Raw genomic sequence first — 24,946 nt, 5'->3', positions numbered from 1 at the left:
CTTTTGGGGGGCAAGGAGCCATTTTGCTTTTCCAGAGCTTTTGTGCTACCAGTAACGTGGAAGCCCCCTATATTTCCTTTAACGGATGACGGACCTGAGTGGGGACTTGCTTTTTTTGTGGATTGATTTGAAGCTTTTGTTAGGAACATTTTACATAACATTTTGGATCACATTTATCCTGCGCTCTACGCTGAGCATATACTGTATATCGGGGTTTCCATTTAAATCTTCAAATGACGTGATTCAGATGAAACCCCCAAGGGATCCATTCACTATAATGAGACAGCAGAGTTACTCTGGACTCCGTCTGGCCTCTGTTCAGCAGTGTCCTTTTCAGAAGTGCACAAAACTGTGGTCAACGGCACTTTTATGCACGGCTACTAAAAAGACGGACACCGCCGGATCACAGGTCCTACGGTGTCCACAGTGCCTCCATCTGCCTCATTATATGGATTCTTCCGCCGGAGGTTCCGTCTGAATCTCGTATTTTAGAGATTTACATGGAAACCCCGGTGCAAGCGCTCAGTGCAGAGCGCAGGATAAATGTGAGCCGAGCTGTACTGCAATCTTTGGGAGGCAGAATGAACAAATCAACAGCAGGTGAAGAATTGTTTTTATTTATTTTTTACGTAGTTCCTCGTGCGGTATAAATGATTAGACTACTTTATTCTTCGGGTCGGTGCGATTACAGCGATACCAGATTTATAGCGAGTTTGGCAGCTGTCACACACTAAAAAATGCTTTTTAATGCAAAAACTAGTTTTCGCATTGCAATATTTTGAGAGCTACAATTTTTCCATATTTCGGCTGATAGTCATGTGAGGGCTTGTTTTTTGCAGGACAAGTTGACGTTTATATTGGTACCATTTTCGGGCACGTGACATTTTTTGATCGCTTTCTATGCCGATGTTTGCAAAGCAGAATGAACAAAAGCCAACAATTCAGGAATTGTGTTTTTTGGGGGGTTTTTTATGCCGCTCCGCGTGTGGTAAAATTCATAATGTAGCTTTATTCTTCGGGTCAGTATGATTACAGCGATACCACATTTATTTATTTTTTTATGTTTTGGCGCTTTTACACTATAAAAACTATTTTATAGAAAAAAATAATTATTTTTGCATCGCTTTATTGTGAGAGCTATAACTTTTTTATTTTTCCGCTGATGGAGCTGTATGCCAGCTTGTTTTTTGCCATACAAGATGACGTTTTCAGCTATTCTATTTTTATTTACATTCATCTTTTTGATCGCGCCTTTATTCCACTTTTTGTTCGGCGGTATCATGGTAAAGCATCGTTGTTTACCTTGTTTTTTATTCATTTTTTTACTGTGTTCACTGAAGGGGTTAACTAGCGGGACCGTTTTAGAGGTCAGGTCGTTCCGGACGCAGCGATACTAAATATGTGTAATTTTTTTGCTTGTTTTTTTCAGAAAAATATTTCTTTATGGGTACAATATAAATATATTGTTACGGATTCGGGTGGTGGAACCTCTGTGCTGCGGTGCAAGGAGGGACCAGAGGGGCGTGACTAAGTGTCTACTCGGACTGACCAAGGTCGTACGGCGGCTCAATCGACTCCGTGAACCAGGGAGGGACCGAGCAGAGGGACCAAGTGCCACTATGGGCCAGACCTTGTATGAGAGCAGGTGACTCCCACGGGTCAGATGGCAGGGACTGACCGGTACAGCAGATGAGCATGGCAGGCAGGCAGACGGGTGGTCCGGGTAGACAGACTGGCGGATAGCACGGATAACTGTCAGGAGCCTCCAGGTAGGCTGGCTGGCAAGCACAGCAGATAACAGGCATGAGCCTCCAGGTAGGCAGGCTGGCATGTAAAAGGCAGGAGCCTCCAGGTAGGCAGGCTGGCAGGTAACAGGCTGGAGCCTCCAGGTAGGCTGACTGGCAGGCACGGCAGGTAACACGCAGAAGCCTCCAGATAGGCAGGCTGGCAGGTAACAGGCAGGAGCCTCCAGGTAGGCTGGCTGGCAGGCACAACAGGTTACTGGTAAGTTCTCCGGGTAGGCAGACTGGCCAAGCATATAGACAAACTAGCGGGTTGCACCGTAGGCAGACTGTCGGGCTGGAGAGAGTTCCGGCTGGCGGAGGCAGGTAGCAGGTAAAGGCTCCGGATAAGCAGACGGGCCAAGCCCATAGACAGACTGGCGGACTGGACTGTAAGCAGACTGTCGGACTGGACTGGTAGTCAGACTAGCAGCGGGACCTGAGGGCTGAAGCAAAGTTTAGCACATAGAGCAACAACCTTGCACGGGCACCTCCATTTTGGAGGAGGTGCCTTATATATATGAGAAGTCCTCCGGCCATTGAGAAAAATATAGGCATAAATTAAATTTATGGGATCAAATAACTAAAAATTGGCATGTGCATATGTATTCAGCCCTTTTGCGATGAAGCCCCTAAAAATTTAATTCATATAAATAAATCAATGTGTAAGTACTGTGACAAAGTCACTGGCAAAGTACTGCAGGGAAGATGTGTGGCACTGAGATTGTTAGCTCCAGTAATATAAACGTAGGAAAAATATTTCAACACATGAAGTGATGACAGGGGTTAATCAGCCATGTTTAGTGCTAGGGTGATTAAACACATGTAGAGAGAGAGGAGGTCAGAAAATAAAATCCCAGCCTTTTAGAGCATTTGGTTTGGGGTGGGCCTGGAGGTGAAAGCTCTGAGCTGTTTTGTCATGTGAAGGAAAGCTAAACCTTGTGTTGCTTGCTCCTGAAGTGGGTGGTTACCCCTAGCCACAAGGACTGTGCCATACGTTATGTTTTGTTTTTCCTGTTAGGCCGGGAAAGCCGTGGGTTTTTTTGCTAACATTACCATGGTTTATGCAGCACTCTTAATAAACCCAGCGAAAGATTTAAAGAGACAGTGTTCCTGTGTCTACCTCTATATGCAGCCAAGTGAACCGATCAACTACAATATAGAAAAAGGACATATATGTTATATTAGTAAAGCAAAAAGATAAACATGTTTGCCAAGATATTTACCAGGGTGAGTTAACCCCTTTCCCAACATTTGTAGTATATATACAGTACAGACCAAAAGTTTGGACACACCTTCTCATTTAAAGATTTTTCTGTATTTTCCTGACTATGAAAATTGTACATTCACACTGAAGGCATGAAAACTATGAATTAACACATGTGGAATTATATACTTAGCAAAAAAGTGTGAAACAACTGAAAATATGTCTTATATTCTAGGTTCTTCAAAGTAGCCACCTTTTGCTTTGATGACTGCTTTGCACACTCTTGGCATTCTCTTGATGAGCTTCAAGAGGTAGTCACCAGAAATGGTCTTCTAACAATCTTGAAGGAGTTCCCAGAGATGCTTAGCACTTGTGGCCCTTTTGCCTTCACTCTGCGGTCCAGCTCACCCCAAACCATCTCGATTGGGTTCCGGTCTGGTGACTGTGGAGGCCAGGTCATCTGGCATAGCACCCCATCACTCTTCTCCTTGGTCAAATAGCCCTTAGACAGCCTGGAGGTGTGTTTGGGGTCATTGTCCTGTTCCAAAAAAAATAATGGTCCAAATAAACGCAAACCGGATGGAATAGCATGCCGCTGCAAGATGCTGTGGTAGCCATGCTGGTTCAGTATGCCTTCAATTTTGAATAAATCCCCAACAGTGTCACCAGCAAAGCACCCCCACACCATCACACCTCCTCCTCCATGCTTCACGGTGGGAACCAGGCATGTAGAGTTCATCCGTTCACCTTTTCTGCATCGCACAAAGACATGGTGGTTGGAACCCAAGATCTGAAATTTGGACTCATCGGACCAAAGCACAGATTTCCACTGGTCTAATGCTCATTCCTTGTCTCTTCTGCTTGTTGCCTGTCCTTAGCAGTGGTTTCCTAGCAGCTATTTTACCATGAAGGCCTGCTGCACAAAGTCTCCTCTTAACAGTTGTTGAAGAGATGTGTCTGCTGCTAGAACTCTGAGTGGCATTGACCTGGTCCCTAATCTGAGCTGCTGTTAACCTGCGATTTCTGAGGCTGGTGACTCGGATAAACTTATCCTCAGAAGCAGAGGTGACTCTTGGTCTTCCTTTCCTAGGGCGGTCCTCATGTGAGCCAGTTTCTTTGTAGTGCTTGATGGTTTTTGCAACTTCACTTGGGGACACTTTCAAAGTTTTCCCAATTTTTCTGACTGACTGACCTTCTTTTCTTAAAGTAATGATGGCCACTCGTTTTTCTTTACTTAGCTGCTTTTTTCTTGCCATAATACAAATTCTAACAGTCTATTCAGTAGGACTATCAGCTGTGTATCCACCAGACTTCTGCACAACACAACTGATGGTCCCAATCCCATTTACAAGGCAAGAAATCCCATTTATTAAACCTGACAGGGCACACCTGTGAAGTGAAAACCGTTTCCGGTGACTACCTCTTGAAGCTCATCAAGAGAATGCCATGAGTGTGCAAAGCAGTCATCAAAGCAAAAGGTGGCTACTTTGAAGAACATAGAATATTAGACATATTTTCAGTTGTTTCACACTTTTTTGTTAAGTATATAATTCCACATGTGTTAATTCATAGTTTTGATGCCTTCAGTGTAAATGTACAATTTTCATAGTCATGAAAATACAGAAAAATCTTTAAATGAGAAGGTGTGTCCAAACTTTTGGTCTGTACTGTACGTCTTCGTCGGGAAGGACTTCCTGACCGATGCAGTATATATATGTCATGACAATCGCCTGCTCACAGAGGGCTGTGCGCGGGCAATCGCCTTCGGGTTTCAGCTGATTCTGACAGCTGACACCCGGGACTCAGTGCTAGGAGTGGTGCCCGCACTGCTCCCGGCACTTTAACCCGCTAAATGCTGCGATCGCTGTGATCACAGCATTCATCATGCAAGCAGAGGGAAGAAAGCCCCTCTGCTCTTGGATCGGACACCCTATGATGTCATCATGGGACCCAATTGTTGCCATGGTGACCCGATGTCATCATGACAACATCCGGGTCACCAGAGCTAGCAAAGTTGATAGATCATGCGCAGTGCATGATCTAACAAGTTTGCCAGTCAGTGCAGGGCTGACAGTTTGCATAGCATAGGAATGTTCCTACATCCCTATGCTATACAAGCGATCAGCCTGCAAAAAGTGAAAGTCCCATAGTGGGACAAAGTGAAAAAGTAAAAAAAAGTGAACAAAAAAATTGAGAAAATATGTAACAAAAAAATAAATCGCAAAATAATAATAAATACAGTATATATATGTAGCATCAGCGTCTCTGCCCCTTGACAGGCAGAGACACCGTTCCCCTCACCACCGCGGTCCTGGTCCAGCGTCTTCCGGCCTCCCTGCTGCAGCTGCTGGTGCATGCAGCTTTCCGGGCACTGTGCTTAGGGCGCGCGCGCTCCCTCCCTCTTAAAGGGGCCGTGCGCACCGTCCTAAGGAGTCCCCGGCCAATGGCCGGAGGACTTCCCCTATATAAGGCACGTCCTCCAAAATGGAGGTGCCTGTGCAAGGTTGTTGCTCTGTGTGCTAACTGTTGCTTCAGCCCTCAGGTCCCACTGCCAGTCGGTCCTGCCCGCCAGTCTGACTACCAGTCCAGTCCACCAGTCTGACTACTATCCAGCCCAACAGTCTGTCTACGGTCCAGCCCGTCAGTCTGTCTATGGGCTTTGCCAGCCTGCCTACCCGGAGCCTTTACCTGTTACCTGTCTCCGCCAGCCTGACTACAATCCAGCCCGACAGTCTGTCTACGGTCCAACCCGCCAGTCTGTCTATGGGCTTCGCCAGCCTGCTTATCCGGAGTACTTACCCGTAACCTGTCTTGCCTGCCAGTCAGTCTACCTGGAGGCTCCTGCCTGTTACCTGTTGTGCCCGCCGGCCAGCCTACCCGGACCACCTGCCTTCCTGCCATGCTTATCCGCTGTATCGGTCAGCTCCTGCCATCTGACCCGTGGGAGTCACCTGCTCTCACACAAGGTCGGTCCCAGAGTAGCACCTGGTCCCTCTGCTCGGTCCCTCCCTGGTTCACGGAGTCGACTAAGCCGCCGTGTGACCTTGGTCAAACCGTGTAGGCACTTAGTTAAGCCCCTCTGGTCCCTCCTTGCACCGAAGCACAGAGGTTCCACCACCCGGACCCGTAACACATAACAAAGTATACAAAAGTTGTTTTCAGCCTTTGAACCATAAGTATAAAAAATTATCACTTTGATTCTCATGACATACAGTAAAAAGAAGTTATTTGTGTTAACAGACATAACTGGAGTGCAATATACAATGAGAAAAAATAGCAAAGGTTTATGGTTTGTTCGCCAGCAGGATAGAGGTGGATTATACTGTAATGGATGGTATGATGATTACCGACCATCCAGCCAAGGAGTTAATCTTTCATGCATGTAAAATTGTGCTAAATAGTTTTAGTATGCTGCTAGTGACTAATTAAAAAGTAAATCAATGTGTTAATTTGGAGCTTTAGCGATCTTTATAAATTCAATAAAAAAAGACATATGTTACTATGTTACTATGTATGTAATTATGAGAGCTATGGAAATTGACAGTTTTTTGTTTGGCATATACAGATATATGCTTGTTTAACAGGGTAGTAAATCAGAGATGATTTTCAGCTTCGTTGAATTTTCAAAGAAGTTTTAAAGTCTCCAATTGCTTTGAAAAGTGTGTGACACTATTCGCTTTACCTCACACACTAATCTTCACAGCTTGTGCTGCCACACACTCACTATCTGTAATGTTAAATCAGTGTTTATGACTTTCTCTCCCTGTCTGTCATGCTAGGTATGGGGAGAACTCAGCGTATAACGACAGGAAAAGGGGAGGGAGCCCTACATCTAGGGTAAGGGAGAGTGGAGACCCCTAAGCAGATCTAGCAACAAACCCTGACTCCCCTATAGACCCTAAATAGGTTCTGCACCTATCGCCGAGCAGGAAACCTGGCCCTAGCTGACCCTAAGGCTAGGCCCTAGGTCGGGAGCGGGAAGGGTGAGCACTTGTGGCGCCCCTGCTGCGCATTGGTGCCACAGATCCTAGAGGGGTGCATGGACGGATTCCTCCACAAGAGGCCCTCGTAGCATACACACACCTCCACCTTCCACCTCAGACCACCAGAGGGAGCCCGGATAGGGATATAAACAGGGAAGGTGGAGCTAGGCAGTCAGTTCCTGCAGAAGATGAGCCTGAGAGAGGTCAGCCTGCAGTGGAGCTCAGTCTAGAGAACACTTTCCTCAGGGGACATAGGTAGTTCCAGTCCCTCTAGAGAGAGTTCAGACTCAGGAAGCTCAGTCAGAGATCCTAAGGCATGCCGACGCCATAAGAGCGGTGAAGAGTAGCGAGGCCTACTGCCAGTGTGAAGCCTAGTGAGGGCCCCGAGCGCGGCCAAAGGCAAGTGGAGTAAGCGAGCTACATAGGGGGCAGAGGAGCTTAGCCAGCTCACCCCAAGACCATATACCGGACACCGGGTCCGCGTCTGCAAGGATCTCTAGGACCAGCAGAAACAACCGGAACCCCTGGCGAACTACATGTCCCAGGAACACCAAAAGCTGACTGATATACCAGGGTCAGGAGTCACTGAGGCCCAAGAGACCAGGGAGTGTGATCTCCAACAGAAGGCCCTACCACCAGGTCAGCCGGTGCAAGACAGAGACCAAGTTAGGCCTAGCTTCAGGCAGGTCATAAACTTAACGGGAAAAGGCAAGAAACAGGAGGCCCCACACCCGCTCACTGGGGAGAGTCCTGAAATGCACCCTTCACCTTACAGTGCCCTGGATCGTGCCTGAAACACCATCAGTAAAGGTACTGAAGTGAACTGTCGTGTGTGTGCCTATTCTTCTTCTGACCCGGCTGGGTCCCCTCTGTCCTGCATCCCTTCTCCTACGCTGCCCTGAGGCCCCGCTCCACCTGTGGGGAGACGTACCAACTAAGCTGCCTGATCACCGGCCTAAGAGGACTGTAGCAGCGCTGGTAATCCTCACCAGACACCACGGGTGGCGTCACGAACTTTCCCCTCTCCTATACACCTTTCCCCCAATTTTTCCTTGTTTTTTTTTTTAAGAGTGACCCCAGGGTATGGGCCTCGGGAGCCAGCCACCGCGGCATCCCCAAAACTAACAACAAGGCCCGGGCGCCGAGTCGTCCCCATCCCCTGGGCGCGTCACACTGAGTTAGCCTCACTACAAACTAAAGTACTCACAGGGGAAACAAATGAGAACACACTTAGCTCCAAGATGACACCGGAGAAAGCACGGCAACAATCCACAAAGGAACTCCAAGGTAATTCTAGTCGACTACTAGAATCCCAGGCCTCAAACGGTATAACACACTATCACCAGCAACTGTCTGAGCAATCTGAGTGTATTTAAGGACACAGCAAAGAAGTGCTGCTTAATAGCAGAAAGGTGAGGATACCTCAGGGTCCTAAAGGGAAAGGTATAATCCCCAAGCAAGGTGAGGATCACCGCTGGGTCTTAAAGAGAGAGGAATCATAAAAGGATTATGGAGATGTTTGTAAGGCCAAACGCCAAACGCCAAACCTTCTACCGTATGACTGTCTTGTCAACCCTGACACACCCGTGACACTGTCTCTATGGCTGAGCTTCAAAGTCCTTTCACTATCCAGTGTCACCACAAAATGGCTGCAGCATTTTCTGACTCTTCTTCTATATAGGTGATGATAATCCTCACTGATTAAGTGGGCTATACCACTGCAACGCATTATGAGGAAGCCTAGCCGATGTTATGTGAGCCTTCTGTTTGTGGGAAATTAATTGCAAATTATTAAAATTCAATAGATTCAGTGACTTCTAAAAAATTCAACATTAATTCGAATCTATTTGCTCATCTCTAATGTAGCATTTTGCACGTTTGCGCCAAGCATCTATTCAAAAGAATGGCCGTTCAGCAATAAAACAGAAGCTGCCACTACACTTTGAACGGAGCTGTGATTGGTTACATCCAAAGCGTGTAACAGCATGTCGGACCCCCACTGATCTGATAATGAGGATAGGGCATCAAATATACAGACCAGTCAACCCAATTGAAAAAATAAAGAATCTATCGTAAAATCTATTCTAGGATCCGTTAAAGAGCAGGCAGGTGCGAAACGTCCGTCGTCCATTGTTTATGGCGCTCTCTCCCTTGCCAATCTTTTTATTGATGTGAATAAATTTTGGACTTTTATACAGAGTCTGTGAGTGACACCATTTTCTTTATTTTTTCAATGCAACAATGTTGTAATCCTACCTCTGATGATAAGGAACCTGCTGAAAACTCTTCCTGAAAGAACAGGGCATACAAATATAAAATAAGCCCAGTGGCTAGAGTGAAAACTGCAAGATAACCAATTTTTTTAATACAGACCATGATATGAAAAAAATATTGCCCCCAATTTGTTTTTGTTTTTAAATATACATGTAACACAAAAACCTGATTTAAACAACAGGCCGCTTTCTGATGACACATTCCTTTTAAGCCTCAACATTCAGACCAAGAACTTTGGTCACTCACAACAAGCAAAGGCTGCGAAAATAGAAATCAAAGCAACTTCTATTAGAAAGTTATAGAACTTCACTATACAGCGGACCTAGGCAAAGTGAGGCCACAACCGGCCCTCTGGCTGTTCCAGTCTGGTCCGCAGACCGTGACAGCCGAGGGGCTAAAGACAGTGCCCTCCCCTGCCCAGTGTCCCAAAGTCATTCAGTGTGTCCTATTGGCACAGCAGACGTGATAACATCACTACATTGCGTCTGCTGTGCGGAGCCTCAGTATACACTACAAGGAACAGAGCAAAGCACCGGGAGAACGAGAGCAAGGTGAGCGGGGTTTTTTTTTTTTTTTTTTGTGTGGGCTTTGTGCCTGTATATAAGGGAAGCTATGTGGGGACTCATACCGTATATAGGGGGTGCTGCGTGCGCTCATACACTATGTAGGGGACTGTGTGCAGACTTATACGGTACATAAGATGTTACGGATCCGGGGGGGTGGAACCTCTGTGCTACGGTGCAAGGAGGGACCCAGAGGGGCGTAACCAAGTATCAACCCGGACCGACCCTGGTCGTACGGCGGCTAACGACTCCGTGACCAGGGAGGGACCGAGCCGAGGGACCAGGTGCTACTCTGGGGATGACCTTGTAAGGGAGCAGGTGACTCCCACGGTACAGATGGCAGGGACTGACTGGAATAGCAGGTCGGCACAGCAGGCAGGCTGGCGAGCAGAAGCCTCCAGGTAGGCTATCAGGTAGACATGGCAAGTGACGGCAGGAGTCTCTAGGTGGGCTGGCAGGTGGTCACGGCAAGTGACGGCAGGAGTCTCTAGGTGGTCACGGCAAGTGATGGCAGGAGTCTCTAGGTGGGCTGGCAGGTGGTCACGGCAAGTGACGGCAGGAGTCTCCAGGTGGTCACGGCAAGTGACGGCAGGAGCCTCCGGGAAGGCACGGCAGGTAACAAGCAGGTACCAGGCAGGTCACAGGCAAGTGCTCCCAGGTGAGCGGGCTGGCAGACACGGCAGGTAACAGGCAGGCAACAGGCAAGTGCTCCCAGGTGAGCGGGCTGGCAGACACGGCAGGTAACAGGCAGGCAACAGGCAAGTGCTCCCAGGTGAGCGGACTGGCAGGCACGGCAGGTAACAGGCAGGCAACAGGCACGTGCTCCCAGGTGAGCGGGATGGCAGGCACGGCAAGTAACAGGCTGGCGGGCACGACTGGTAGTCAGGCTAGCAGCTGGACCTGAGGGCTGAAGCAGAGGTCAGAAACACTGTGCAACAACTTTTGCTCAGGCACCTCCATTTTGGAGGAGGTGCCTTATATATGGGAGGATCCTCGGCTATTGGCCGGGGACTCCTTAGGACGGCGCGCACAGCCCCATTAAGAGGGAGGGAGCGCGCGCCCTAAGCACAGTGCCCGGGGAGCTGCGCGTGCCGGCAGCAGGAAGAGGAGAGCTGGAGAACGCAGAGCGGGGAGCGAGGAGGTGAGTGGGACGGCGTCTCTGCCTGGCAGGGGGCAGAGACGCCGATGCTACATAAGGGGATGTCATCATGCTTAATTCTGCTCAATATTAAGTGATGTAACTATTATTTTATATTAAAATTAATTGTAATTGTTATTAATATTGAGCAGAATTAATTTCAGCCTATTGGTTCAGCCTCTACAACAGTCACGGTCTCTGATGTGGCGTGGCCCCTTGGGAAGATGGATTGCCCGCCCCTGCTATACAGTGATTCCGCTTTAGGCAGAACATTGTACTACGGTTTATTGATGTCATTATCCTTTGTGTTCCAGCTGCAATTAACACCAAGAGGATTCTACTGTTCTGCTTGTGCTTTGGTTTTCTACTGAGCTGGTGAGTCCGGGGCACTGATCTCCTTCCGAAAACTGTCCTTTATATCCTCAACTAACAGAGATAAATTCAGGTCAGACACGTGCACCGTGTGGCGGAGACCGAATTCTAAGAAGCCGTCATCTAAAGCACCCTGTAAAATGTGCTATGTTTCTATTGGGAGTTGATGCTGAAGGAAGGAGTTATTCTGCATCCACATTTTTGTTGTATAAAAAAGAAAAAATTGTGTAGTTACCTGGAAACAGTCAACAAGCAGGTAAATGCTACTGAATCCTATGGTGGCTTCCATGTTGTTGGTTATTACCCCAGTGCAAAAGATTGTATTGCTCTGACCAGTCAAAGCTCTGACTAACCTACAGACACTTGGGGGCTAAAGAACAGACCTGATGCCAGACAGCAACTTTTTTTTTTCTGGGTGCCTCAAATAATGCAGAGATTTGATAACTCCAGGATACCCCCACAGCCCATCTCCCCACCCCTGTTAGGGCTCATGCACACATCAGTTTTTCACGGATAACAATTGTACATGTGATAGTCTATGGGGCCGTTCACATGTCCGTGATTTTTTGCAGCCCAACTGATCCGTGCAAAATCGCGGGACATGTCCAATGTTGATGCAAATATCAGATCAAACACTGCAATGAAAGTCTATGGGTTACTGATAATAAATCGGATGCTATCTGAGCGCTGTTCGTTTTTCATGAACTGATAGATTGGAGAAGCATTTGTTTTCCAAACTATTTGACCTACTTGTTTGAGAAAATCACTGCAGTGTGCATGAGCCCTTACCTTGTAGTCCTAATAAAAGGGTATTCCATTTTTTATACCTCTTTTTTATTTATTTTTTTTTTAACCTGACCTTCTCCCCCCACATACGTAGCAAATGACTGACCGAATTGTGTAGTCTTTGTAAGGGACAATGATGTATCACCTTATTTTCATGTTGCAGGTATGCCTTTGGGAGCAACAAATGGCATCCAGGTATCAGCGTCCCCTGCAGGTTGAACAGGTCGGTGCATTATGTAGGTTTTTTTTTTTCTAATTCTCTTTATTGCATTCCTCTACTTTTGATACAAGTCACAAAACTATTGCAATTATGTGAGAATTGAAAATCAATTTTTATTAATAAACTTATTTAAAATGTGTGAAAAAGCATTAACACTGATACTGGACTGCTGCATGAGAGAGATTATTTTCTACTAGATGGTGGCCCGATTCGAACGCATCAGGTATTCTAGAATAGGTATGCGGCCGACGGGGCGCAATTAGCAGAGCGGCGTTTAAATTTGGCGCCCAAATCGCTGATTGGTCGCGTTAGGCAACCGCGTCCAATCAGCAAAGCGGTGTTTAAATTTGGCGGCAATATCGGTGATTGGTCGCGGGCGGCGGCCGCGACCAATCTGCGAACCGTGTTAGTGAGGACTGGAGAGCGTGTTTAAATTTGGCACCAAAATCGCTGATTAGTCGCGACCAATCAGCAGAGCGGTGTTTAAATTTGGCGCCAAAATAGCTGATTGGTCGAGGCCGCCGGTTGCGATCAATCAGCGATTTTGGCGCAAAATTTAAACAAAGCTCTGCTGATTGGTCGCGGCCGTCAGACGCGACTAATCAGCGACTTTGGGGCCAAATTTAAACCCCACTCTGCATCGCTCTGCTGATTGGTCGCGGTCGCCGGCCTCGACCTATCAGCAGAGCGGTGTTTAAATTTGGCGCCAAAATCGCTGATTGGTCGCGGGCGGCGGCCGCGACCAATCTGCGAACCGTGTTAGTGAGGAATGGAGAGCGTGTTTAAATTTGGCACCAAAATCGCTGTTTAGTCGCGACCGCGGCCAATCAGCAAAGAGGTGTTTAAATTTGGCGACAATACTGCTGATTGGTCGCGGCCGGCGACCGCGACCAATCAGCAGAGCGATGCAGAGCGGGGTTTAAATTTGGCGCCAAAATTGCTGATTGGTCGCCGGCCGCGACCAATCAGCAGAGCGTTGTTTAAATTTTGCGCCAATACTGCTGATTGATCTCGGCCAGCGACCGCGATCAATCAGCAGAGCGTTGTTTAAATTTGGCGCCAATCTCGCTGATTGGACGCGTCTGGCGTCCGTGACCAATCAGCAGAGCGTTGTTTAAATTTGGCGCCAAGCTCGCTGATTGGTCGCGGCTGGCGTCCGCGACCAATTAGCACAGCAGTGTTTAAATGTGGCGGCAAGATCGGTGATTGGTCTCGGCCGCTATTTAAATGTGGTGCCCAAATCGGTGATTGGTCGCGGGCAGCGGCCGCGACCAATCAGCAGAGCGGTGTTTAACTTTAGCGCCAAGATCACTGATTGGTCGAGTGCGGAGAGCGCGACCAATCAGCGAATCGTATTGGTGAGGAGCGGGGAGCGGAATCGTATTAGTGAGGACCGGGGAGCGCCGCTGCCTGTGTGGCTACTTCCTCTGCGAGAACCCGGGACATGAGCGACTGCTCGCAGCAGAAGTATCCCGACCCGCAGCGCCGCTCCCCGGTCTTCCCTTCACACCCTAGCCGCTGATCTCCCCACAGTATCCGCATGGTGTTACAAAGGTCCGGACATTTGTGTTAAAAATCGCTGATTGGTCGCTGGCGCTGCCCGCGACCAATCACCGATTTGGGCGCCAAATTTAAATATCGCCCGCGACCAATCACCGATCTTGGCTCCACATTTAAACACCGCTATGCTGATTGGTCGCCGACGCTGGGCGCGACCAATCACCGATTTTGGCGCCACATTTAAATAGCGTCCGCGACCAATCAGTACAGCGGTGTTTAAATGTGAAGCCAAGATCGGTGATTGGTCGCGGCCGATATTTAAATTTGGCACCCAAATCGGTGATTGGTCGCGGGCACCGCCAGCGACCAATCAACGATTTTTAACACAAATGTCCGGATCTTTGTAACACCATGCGGATACTGTGGGGAGATCAGCGGCTAGGGTGTGAAGGGAAGACCGGGGAGCGGCGCTGCGGGTCAGGATACTTCTGCTGCGAGCAGTCGCTCATGTCCCGGGTTCTCGCAGTGGAAGTAGCCGCACAGGCAGCGGCGCTCCCCGGTCCTCACTAATACGATTCCGCTCCCCGCTCCTCACCAATACGATTCGCTGATTGGTCGCGGTCTCCGCACGCGACCAATCAGTGATCTTGGCGCTAAAGTTAAACACCGCTCTGCTGATTGGTCGCGGCCGCTGCCCGCGACCAATCACCGATTTGGGCGCCACATTTAAATAGCGGCCGCGACCAATCAGTACAGCGGTGTTTAAATGTGGAGCCAAGATCGGTGATTGGTCACGGCCGATATTTAAATTTGGCGCCCAAATTGGTGATTGGTCGCGGGCACCGCCAGCGACCAATCAGCGATTTTTAACACAAATGTCCGGATCTTTGTAACACCATGCGGATACTGTGGGGACATCAGCGGCTAGGGTGTGAAGGGAGGACCGGGGAGCGGCGCTGCGGGTCGGGATACTTCTGCTGCGAGCGCCCGCTCATGTCCCGGGTTCTCGCAGCGGAAGTATCCGCACAGGCAGCGCCGCTGACATCCATGCCCCTAGGGTGTGAAGGGAGGACTGGGGAGCGGCGCTGACATCCAATTGGTCGCGGCCGCTATTTAAATGTGCCGCACAAACCGGTGATTGGTCGCGGTCTTGGCCCGCAACCAATCACTGATCTTGCGGCTAAAGTTAACCACTACTGTGCTGATTGGTCGCGGCCGATATTTAAATTTGGCGCCCAAATCGGTGATTGGTCGCGGGCAGCGTCCGCGACCAATCAGCACAGCGGTATTTAACTTTTGCGCTAAGATCAGTGATTGGTCGGGTCCGAAGACCGCGACCAATCATCGAATCGTCTTGGTGAGGACCGGGGAGCGGCGCTGCCTGTGCGGCTACTTCCGCTGCGAGAACCCGGGACATGAGCGGGCGCTCGCAGCAGAAGTATCCCGACCCGCAGCGCCGCTCCCCGGTCCTCCCTTCCGCATGGATGTCAGCGACGCCGGCGGTCCTTCCGCTGCTACCGGCCGGGACATGAGCGCCTCGCGCCGCTCATCTCCCGGCTGCATCTCCGTCCCGCAGATGGGTCCGGTGGTCGGGGTATTTCTGTTGGTACCGGCGGGAGATGAGCGCCTCGCGGCGCTCATCTCCCGGCTGCAACGCCGCTGAGCTCCGTCCCGCAGATGAGCCGCTAACGGCCGCCATCTTTTTTCTGAAATCCCGCCGCGCTGATTGGCCGCTGCCGGACCAATGAGCGACGCGGGATTTCCTGGACAGACAGACAGACGGGATAAGACAATTATATAGTAGATAATCATCCCTTATGGACTAATTAAGTGATATATGCTATTCCCCTGAGGAACCCATGATGGAGGAAACGCGTCGGGAGGTGCATAGGGAATACCAAGATATGAAGCAGTGTTTGATGGTGAGCTGTGGACTGGCCTTGTAAGGGCAGGAGTTTTGGGGTATAGGGTCAGACAGCACGAAAACTTCCCCTGCCTGACACCAGTTACAAGGAACTCCTGTCCTTCCTATCTGAAGGTACCGGCTGATGAGGTGAGATTGTTCCATTTCTGATAAGTATGCTGGTACAGGTATGATTTACTGATCAAATAGAATAGGCCATGTGTGGATATGAGCGTTGAGTAAAAACAGATGGATGCCCATGCAACATATAAAGAGGTCTATTGATAAGTGATATTTATTTATTGATGAATTTAAACATAAGAATTTAATTGGATCATCTGTCGTATTGACCACTGCTGAAGTCGATGGATATATGGATTTATTTATATAAATTGTCTCATTGACCACTGTTGATGTAAAAGGATGGATATATTTGGACCACTGTTCATACATATATGCACATACCTATGTGGTTTATTTGGCATAAATTAATTAACTGTTGACTAACAGCAGGACATCTTTGATTTTGACATATAATCTACAAGAAATTAGATGTCTATAGCTCCATTGTGCATCTCTTATTGTAGGGAATAGGTGGACAGTGCTATATACTGTTACCTTTTAATAGGGGTGAGTTGACTTACTTCGCTTTTTCTCTGTCTAGGTTTTTCACACATTTTAAATAAGTTTATTTATAAAAAAAAATGATTTTAAATTCTCACATAATTGCAATGGTATTGATATTTGAGTGAGATTCACATACTACTATAATGGCTATTTATAAAAACAAGTCACAAAACGAAATATGTTTCAAGAACACACAATCTGTAGAGAAAGGTTTTTTGGGTTTTTTGTGGGCTGTCATGTGGACAATCCTACCTCTGTGAAGTAATACTTTGTGCTCTTTCTTTTAACTGGATTGTAATGGTTTCCACTTACGGGTAGAGGAGATGATTTATGATTATTAATTAACATTTTTGGTTTTACCTTTAAAAAAAATAAAAAGAAAAAAAAAAAAGGAAACATTTTAAATACAGAGAGATCCCAAAATAGACAACCACTACGGTGTCACCTAAATTTTGGATTTGAGTGTTGTTATTTCTTTTTTTTGCTAAAGTATCTGAAACTTACTATTTATTGTTCACACCGTTCATGGTTGTAATCCTGCATTTTTGTCTTTGCACAGGAGTAGCAGCAGGGAAGTAAACTTTCCTATAAACTTTCTCCTGGATGTTAAAATTCCAAGGTAACAAAATACGCTCATTTTACATTACAAAAAGAAAGTTTTTCTTTTTTTTTTATTCTCAAAACAGTGGCCAGCACATGAGGCCCAAGTCTATAATAACTAAGATTTACCCTAATATTTCCTTCCTTGGAATCTTCTTTAGAATGCTGTACGACAAGCCGGACACCTTCAAACCACAGTAAGATCTTTTTTATTTCCCACTTTTACTTGTTTCCACCACTAGTGTAGACTTGTACCCAGATTTATCAGACCCACATCTATCAGACATTTTTGGCCATAAATGTCTAAGGTGGGAATACCACTTTTAGAAAAAAAATATATATATTATCCACTTTGGACAATTTTTTTTTCATAGGGGTCGGTCTTTCAACAATAAGCTGAGCACTGGAACCTTAGCGATCAGCTATAACCATTGGAGTAACTAGTCAGTTAATGTTGAGTACCCCTGCAGCGCCACCACATGGTAAATTAAAGGGGTTGTCCGGCATTCTGAAAAAAGTCCTGTAAGACACTGTACGTGACTACAGACTTATGAATCCTGACATCATGATTCACCCGTGTTGCCAGTGAGAGCAGACCAGACCAGACCAGAGTATGTGATGTGCATACTTCTGGTCACATTCAGACTAGATGTGCGCGGCGGCACTCAATGCAAGTGGATTGAAAGAGAAGCCGAGCACGTCTAGTTGTATGCAAATTGCAAACATGTGGACATGTAACTACTTGTTCTCATTGGCAACACCATAGAATCCTGACAGTGTGCGCACCTCATGTTGTTAGGATTCAGAAGTCATATAGTGACTCCAGACTTTTATCAGAAGACCAGACAACCCCTTTAAGCATTACACAGTTCTCCATATTAGTAATAGACTGTCTGATGATGTGACTGGTCCTCCAGAGCGAGACATTCCCTTTGGACATTCAGTGTGGTGGGTAGAAATATTTGCCATCATCACCACTTGCAGCAGATATGAGTAACAAGAGGGTAGCACTAAGGGGAAAGGGATCCATCTGGCGGTATAACCAAAATCTAAAAAGGTTAGTATTTGCTTTTCTCCTGTAGGAGAGTGGACGTGTTAACGGTAACGCATTGGCTTGCCCCAATTGTCTGGAGTGGGAACTTTAACAGAAATATACTCAATGCCCAATTTCATCAGATCGACGTCCGCATTGGACTTACAGTATTTGCCATAAAAAAGTAAGTTCTTTCTCTTTTTTTTTCTCCAAAATTCAATGTATTTTCACGGAGGACAGGCGAAGGCTAGATTCACACATCTGTGACCTTCTGTCTAACTATGAGGCCATAGGAGGCAGCATGAGGTCACCTCCACTAAGGTACGTTAGGTCAGGAAACACACGGTCAGGCTGGGCATTACGGTCTGAGCATGGACTGTATATTACCGAGCCTTTCCTTTATTATGCATTTCTTATATAGCACCATTAATTCCCCAGTGCTTTACAGACATTATCATCACTGTCCTCATTGGGGCTCACAAGCTAATTTCCCTATCAGTATGATTTTGGAGTCTGGGAGGAAACCCAAGCAAACATGAGGAGAACACACAAACTCCTCGCAGATGTTGTCCTTGGTGGGATTTGAACCCAGGACCCCAGCGCTGCAAAGCCACCATGCTAACCACTGAGCCACCATGCTGCCCTAATTCCTTTTTAAAAAGGAGTTAAACATTGACTTATAGAGTAGTTTCCTCCAATAGCTGGCACTACAGAACCCACTTTCTTATTCCTGGAGAGCAAATTTGCAATCTATTGTTCACTTTTTCATTGTTAGGTTACTTGTGTTATTGTACCACTAGTATGCCGACGTTTTTGGCACTACATGGCATTATAATACTCATCATCGTCTTTGTACCTCTTTGCAGATATGTCATGTTCCTCCAAAAATTCATTGAATCGGCTGAAAAGTTCTTCATGGTGGGACACAAGGTGAATTATTACGTGTTCACAGATCGGGTCAGCGAGATTTACAATTTCACTCTGGCCAACGGAAGACGTTTGGTAATTCTGGAGGTCCCCGCCTATGAAAGATGGCAAGATGTCACCATGAGACGCATGGAAATGATCCGGGACTTCTCCATTAAACAGTTTGTCGATGAGGTGGACTACTTGGCCTGCGTGGATGTAGACATGGTCTTTTTGGACGACGTTGGGGTGGAGATCTTAAGCAATGTTTTTGGAGCTTTACATCCCGGATTCTTTGAAAAAAATCGAAAAGAGTTCACCTACGAGCGCAGGCCGCAGTCCAGTGCCTACATCCCATATGAAAACGGAGACTTTTATTATGCTGGCGGATACTTTGGGGGTGTAATAGAAGAGGTCATCAAGCTGACCAACTATTGTCACCACGCAATGATGGCTGACAAGGCGCAAAATATGGAAGCCCTCTGGCATGATGAGAGCTATTTAAATAAATATTTTCTGTCCTATAAACCAACCAAAATTCTGTCCCCGGAATATATCTGGAACAACTATTACGGGTCTCCGGCTGTTGTACAAACCAAGAGGTTCCTGGGTGTAGACAAAAACTACGAAAAAGTCAGATTTTAATGGACAATCGTTAATGAAAATGATCCAAAAATCCAGAAAAGCGGACGAGGAATGGGAACAAATCCAAAAGTCTTTCCATGTATTGAACGATGGTGTTGCAGATGTCCCATGGACTTTTAGTGTTGGCCAAAATGCCCCTTTATGAGCTTAAGAATTTTACTTTACTTTTTAAGAAATTATTTGACTCCACAATAAGAGGGAATTAAAAAATACTAAAAACGTACTAAAACTGCCCCCAGCCGGAGTGTCGGGATAGAAAAAAAAATGTTATTTTGGTTATTCATGTACAGTTCTAAATCAAAAAAGCTAATAAATTAACATTTGGTATTTCTTGAGACCCAAGTTTGTTTTTCCACTCATGACTTATCTAGTATCACAAATTCGTTCATCTAGTGGGAGAAATATTAGACAGGAGTATCATCATCCATTCCCACCAAAGATATTTCCCCACAGCACTCCATGTGGCCCAGCATGGTACTGCAAGCAAACACTTTATTTTTTTCCCAGATAACTATTACTACTTGATGAGTAAAGTGCTATGTGCATCCTTTTTCTGATTTTAATGATATATCAGCATAAACAGACATTAACATTCGAGATCGGTGATTTACTTTACATACAAACGGGAGACACAACATCTATGGGGCCCAGGGTAAGATAGGTTCTACAATTAACTGTTGTTGCACAGAACATTTGCTTGCAGTCTCCACTAGGGGAGCGCACTGTATAGAGCAGTAGAAACCTATGCAGTAGGCGCCTCCTAGTGGTGACTGTAAAGATAAAAGGAGCATCTGTTAGGACTCCCCATGTTATGATGTACTGTCTGGTATACAAATACAATCAGAGCAGATCCGTAGTAGAAGACACTCCCATAAACAATTCCTGGTCTGTCTGCTTTGTGTTCCAAAAAATAAGAAAGTAAAGTTTTCATCCTGTGCAATTTACCATTTTGAAAGCATTGTTGGATCAAAGAAAATCAGTCATAAGGCACAGCTTCATTAATGCAGTATACCCATCCACATAAATAAGGAAACATGTAGCAACTATAAAAAGTGACTAGTCCTAAGAAGGCCTTCTGAACCATTGGTGCCATACTATCCATCGTCTCCTACAACAATCAAAAACTCCAGTCCACCAGGACTATGTCATGACCTTTTGCACTGTGGCTGAGATTGATATCCAGAGGCTTTAGTGATGACTTTGTGCCACCACATCCATCTCCTCCTTCCACATATCTTCCCATCTCTTCTGCCGTCAAGAACTACAGCCCACAAGGACTATGTTATGACCTATAGCATTATGACTGAGCTCAGGAGGCTTTAGTGATGACTTTGTGCCACCACATCCATCTCCTCCTTCCACACATCTCTCCATCCCTCTTCTACCATCAAGAACTCCAGCCCACCAGGACCATATTATGACCTCCTACAGTGTAGCTACGATTGACATCAAGAGACTTTAGTGATAAAATGGTGCCAATACATCCATCTCGTCCTTCCACACATCTCCAGCCCACCAGGACCATGTCATGACCTCCCCCCACCTTGATTCAAAGATTCTAAGGCTGAATAAAAATGACTGGCACTTTGTCATTCATGAAAGGTTGGGGCATGATTTTCTGCAGACTGTGGATGGAATTAACAGTGGCCTTTAGTGACCTACGGGACACTTGATGTCACTAAATCCATCAACTCACTCTACAATCAGGAATTCCAGTCCACCAGGACCATGCCCAGACTTCCTGTTGGAGGCTGTTTTTGACATTTGAAGGATTAAGTGACCTCCTTTGCCTTTAGTGTCACATCCATCTGCTTCCAAACACTTTCACCGCCAATATCAATATCTGCAGCCCACCATGACCAATGTGGGACCTCCAACTTACCTTGATTGGGAGCCTGTGCCTAAAGATTATCTCCAGAATATGGATGGCATTAGTATAGCCAAAAGAAGAAAGTCCCTGGCCCTTATATCCATTATGACCACCGTCTGTGAAAATCAACACAGTAATAAATAACCTATTGAAGGTCTTATTAGCATATGGGAATATACAGGTGCATCTCACTAAATTAGAATATCATCAAAAAGTAAATTTATTTCAGTTCTTCAATACAAAAAGTGAAACTCCTATTATATAGAGTCATTACAAACAGAGTGATCTATTTCAAGTGTTTATTTCTGTTAATGTTGATTATGGCTTACAGCCAATGAAAAAAACAAAAAAGTCATTATCTCAGTAAATTAGAATACTTTATAACAACAGCTTGAAAAATGATTTTAAAATCTGAAATGTTGTCCTACTGAAATGTATGTTCAGTAAATGCCCTCAATAGTTGGTGGGGGCTCCTTTTGCATCAATTACTGCATCAATGCGGCAATGTGGCATGGAGGCGATCAGCCTGTGGCACTGCTGAGGTGTTATGGAAGCTCAGGTTGCTTTGATAGCAGCCTTCAGCTCGTCTGCATTGTTGAGTCTGGTGTCTCTTATCTTCCTCTTGTTATGATCTGCAACATAAACTAAGGAAAGAATGGGAAAAGCTGTCCCTACAGTAAGACTAAGCTGAATCCCTACGATCAATACACATCGACCAACATACATAGCATCATGGATAGGAGATATAGGAGAGAAACAACTTATACTCCATAACCATGGAAAATAGCCTGCTCAAAAGTAAATACAAAAACTGGAGGAAACTGAGTACATGGCATCAAATAGAAAAAACTTTATTAAGAAAAAGAGTCACATTAAAAAATACATATCTCAAGTATATGTGAGTTGCAGAACATGTCAAGGTAGAGAGACATATGAAAAAATGGCCATACTCATGCTTCAGCCATGGGGGAAAACTTACCTATACACATAAGTGGTCAGAAGAAGATCCTAATATATACACTAAATGACTGAACATGTGACCATTTTAGCGCTATATTTAAAAAGGTGCCGGTATTTGGACCAGCGACGCCTCTTGAGAAAGCATATCACGCGAAACGCGCGTCGAGGCTTGCGGGCCCCACATCTGCTCGCTCCTGCTCCGTTGGTCCACTTCCTTACCTCTCTCTTCCCCTCTTCTTTAATTATTATTGATATTTATACGGGTGAGTTACTTATGTCTGAAGCAATACATATCTGGGTTATTCCTCCTAATGTTTGATGCTTGTAGCAGCTTATATATATATATATATATACATTGTACTTCCAGAATGTTATTGACTCTTTAAATAACCCACTCTTTGCTCCCACCCCAATGTCTTACCATGTATGGAGACTTGGCTAACCTGGTGCTTTGGGAAGACCTTTTCATTTAGTGTATATATTAGGATCTTCTCCTGACCACTTATGTGTATAGGTACGTTTTCCCCCATGGCTAAAGCATGACTATGGCCATTTTTTCATATGTCTCTCTACCTTGACATGTTCTGCAACTCACATACAGTACTGGTCAAAAGTATTGGCACCCCTGCAATTCTGTCAGATAATACTCAGTTTCTTCCTGAAAATGATTGCAATCAAAAATTCTTTGGTCTTATTCTCTTCATTTAATTTGTCTTCAATGAAAAAAACACAAAAAGAATTGTCCTAAAGCCAAATTGGATATAATTCCACACCAAACCTAAAAAAGGGGGTGGACAAAAGTATTGGCACCCTTTGAAAAATCATGTGATGCTTTTCTAATTCGTGTAATTAACAGCACCTGTAACTTACCTGTGGCACCTAACAGGTGTTGGCAATAACTAAATCACACTTGCAGCCAGTTAACATGGATTAAAGTTGACTCAACCTCTGTCCTGTGTCCTTGTGTGTACCACATTGAGCATGGAGAAAAAAAAGAAGACCAAAGAACTGTCTGAGGACTTGAGAAACCAAATTGTGAGCAAGCATGAGCAATCTCAAGGCTACAAGTCCATCTCCAAAGACCTGAATGTTCCTGTGTCTTCCGTGCGCAGTGTCATCAAGAAGTTTAAAGCCCATGGCACTGTGGCTAACCTCCCTAGATGTGGACGGAAAAGAAAAATTGACGAGAGATTTCAATGCAAGATTGTGCGGATGGTGGATAAAGAACCTCGACTAACATCCAAACAAGTTCAAGCTGCCCTGCAGTCCGAGGGTCCAGCAGTGTCAACCCGTACTATCCGTCGACGTCTGAATGAAAAGGGACTGTATGGTAGGATACCCAGGAAGACCCCACTTCTTACCCCGAGACATAAAAAAGCCAGACTGGAGTTTGCCAAAACTTACCTGAGAAAGCCTAAAACGTTTTGGAAGAATGTTCTCTGGTCAGATGAGACAAAAGTAGAGCTTTTTGGCAAAAAGCATCAACATAGAGTGTACAGGAAAAAAAAGAGGCATTCAAAGACAAGAACACGGTCTCTACAGTCAAACATGGCGGAGGTTCCCTGATGTTTTGGGGTTGCTTTGCTGCCTCTGGCACTGGACTGCTTGACCGTGTGCATGGCATTATGAAGTCTGAAGACTACCAACAAATTTTGCAGCATAATGTAGGGCCCAGTGTGAGAAAGCTGGGTCTCCTTCAGAGGTCATGGGTCTTCCAGCAGGACAATGACCCAAAACACACTTCCAAAAGCACTATAAAATAGTTTTAGAGAAAGCACTGGAGACTTCTAAGGTGGCCAGCAATGAGTCCAGACCTAAATCCCATAGAACACCTGTGGAGAGATCTCAAAATGGCAGTTTGGAGAAGGCACCCTTCAAATATCAGGGACCTGAAGCAGTTTGCCAAAGAAGAATGGTCTACAATACCAGCAGAGCATTGTAAGAAACTCATTGATGGTTACCGGAAGCGGTTGTTCGCAGTTATTTTGGCTAAAGGTTGTGCAACCAAGTATTAGGCTGAGGGTGCCAATACTTTTGTCCGGCCCTTTTTTGGAGTTTTGTGTGAAATGATCAATGATTTGATTTTTGCTTCATTCTCGTTTGTGTTTTTTCCTTGCAAGCAAATTAAATGAAGAGAATAATGCCAAAGAATTTGTGATTGCAATCATTTTCAGGAAGAAACTGAATATTATCTGACAGAATTGCAGGGGTGCCAATACTTTTGTCCAGCACTGTATACTTGAGATATGTATTTTTTATTGTGACTCTTTTTCTTAATAAAGTTTTTTCTATTTGATGCGATGTACTCAATTTCCTCCAGTTTTTGTATTGAATCCCTACGATGTAGCGGGCAGCCTGTTCCTTGTGAACAGACCCGCCTTCGTCCTCGGCTAGTCTGAACGGAGACCTATAGAATAAAGGTAGGGGTCCCTAAAAGAACTAAGGACTGAGACAAAAATGGGACACCTCCTAACAGAAGTTGTTGCAGAGCAAAAAGACAAACTGACAAAAAGTACTAGAGGTCCAAGAGGACCAAGCAAACTAGACAGAGATAGGCACCGAAGCACCTGGCTAGAGA

The 24,946-nt window shown here is 45.8% G+C and overlaps 2 protein-coding genes across 3 annotated transcripts in view; one reads left to right on the top strand and one right to left on the bottom strand.

Moving 5' to 3' along the window:
- The window catches only part of LOC141153146 (histo-blood group ABO system transferase-like), a 29,810-nt gene extending 10,041 nt beyond the window's left edge, over positions 1-19,769 (top strand). Inside the window, exons 2-7 of the mRNA XM_073637840.1 lie at positions 11,261-11,321; positions 12,268-12,327; positions 16,914-16,973; positions 17,116-17,151; positions 18,037-18,171; positions 18,854-19,769. Coding sequence (XP_073493941.1) covers positions 11,261-11,321; positions 12,268-12,327; positions 16,914-16,973; positions 17,116-17,151; positions 18,037-18,171; positions 18,854-19,538 — 1,037 coding nt within the window. The 3' untranslated portion in view covers positions 19,539-19,769. The remainder of the gene's footprint in view (positions 1-11,260; positions 11,322-12,267; positions 12,328-16,913; positions 16,974-17,115; positions 17,152-18,036; positions 18,172-18,853) is intronic.
- Positions 1-24,946, bottom strand: part of LOC141153147 (uncharacterized) — a 114,587-nt gene that overhangs the window by 49,441 nt on the left and 40,200 nt on the right. The gene's annotated exons all lie outside the window — the stretch shown is intronic.

Source organism: Phyllobates terribilis, unplaced genomic scaffold (genome assembly GCF_046119375.1).
Source record: "Phyllobates terribilis strain yellow unplaced genomic scaffold, ASM4611937v1 Scaffold_7__3_contigs__length_470593459, whole genome shotgun sequence".
NCBI classification, from domain to species: Eukaryota; Metazoa; Chordata; class Amphibia; order Anura; family Dendrobatidae; genus Phyllobates; species Phyllobates terribilis.
Note: the sequence above shows the minus strand (reverse complement) of the source record. Positions and strands in the feature narration are given on the sequence as shown.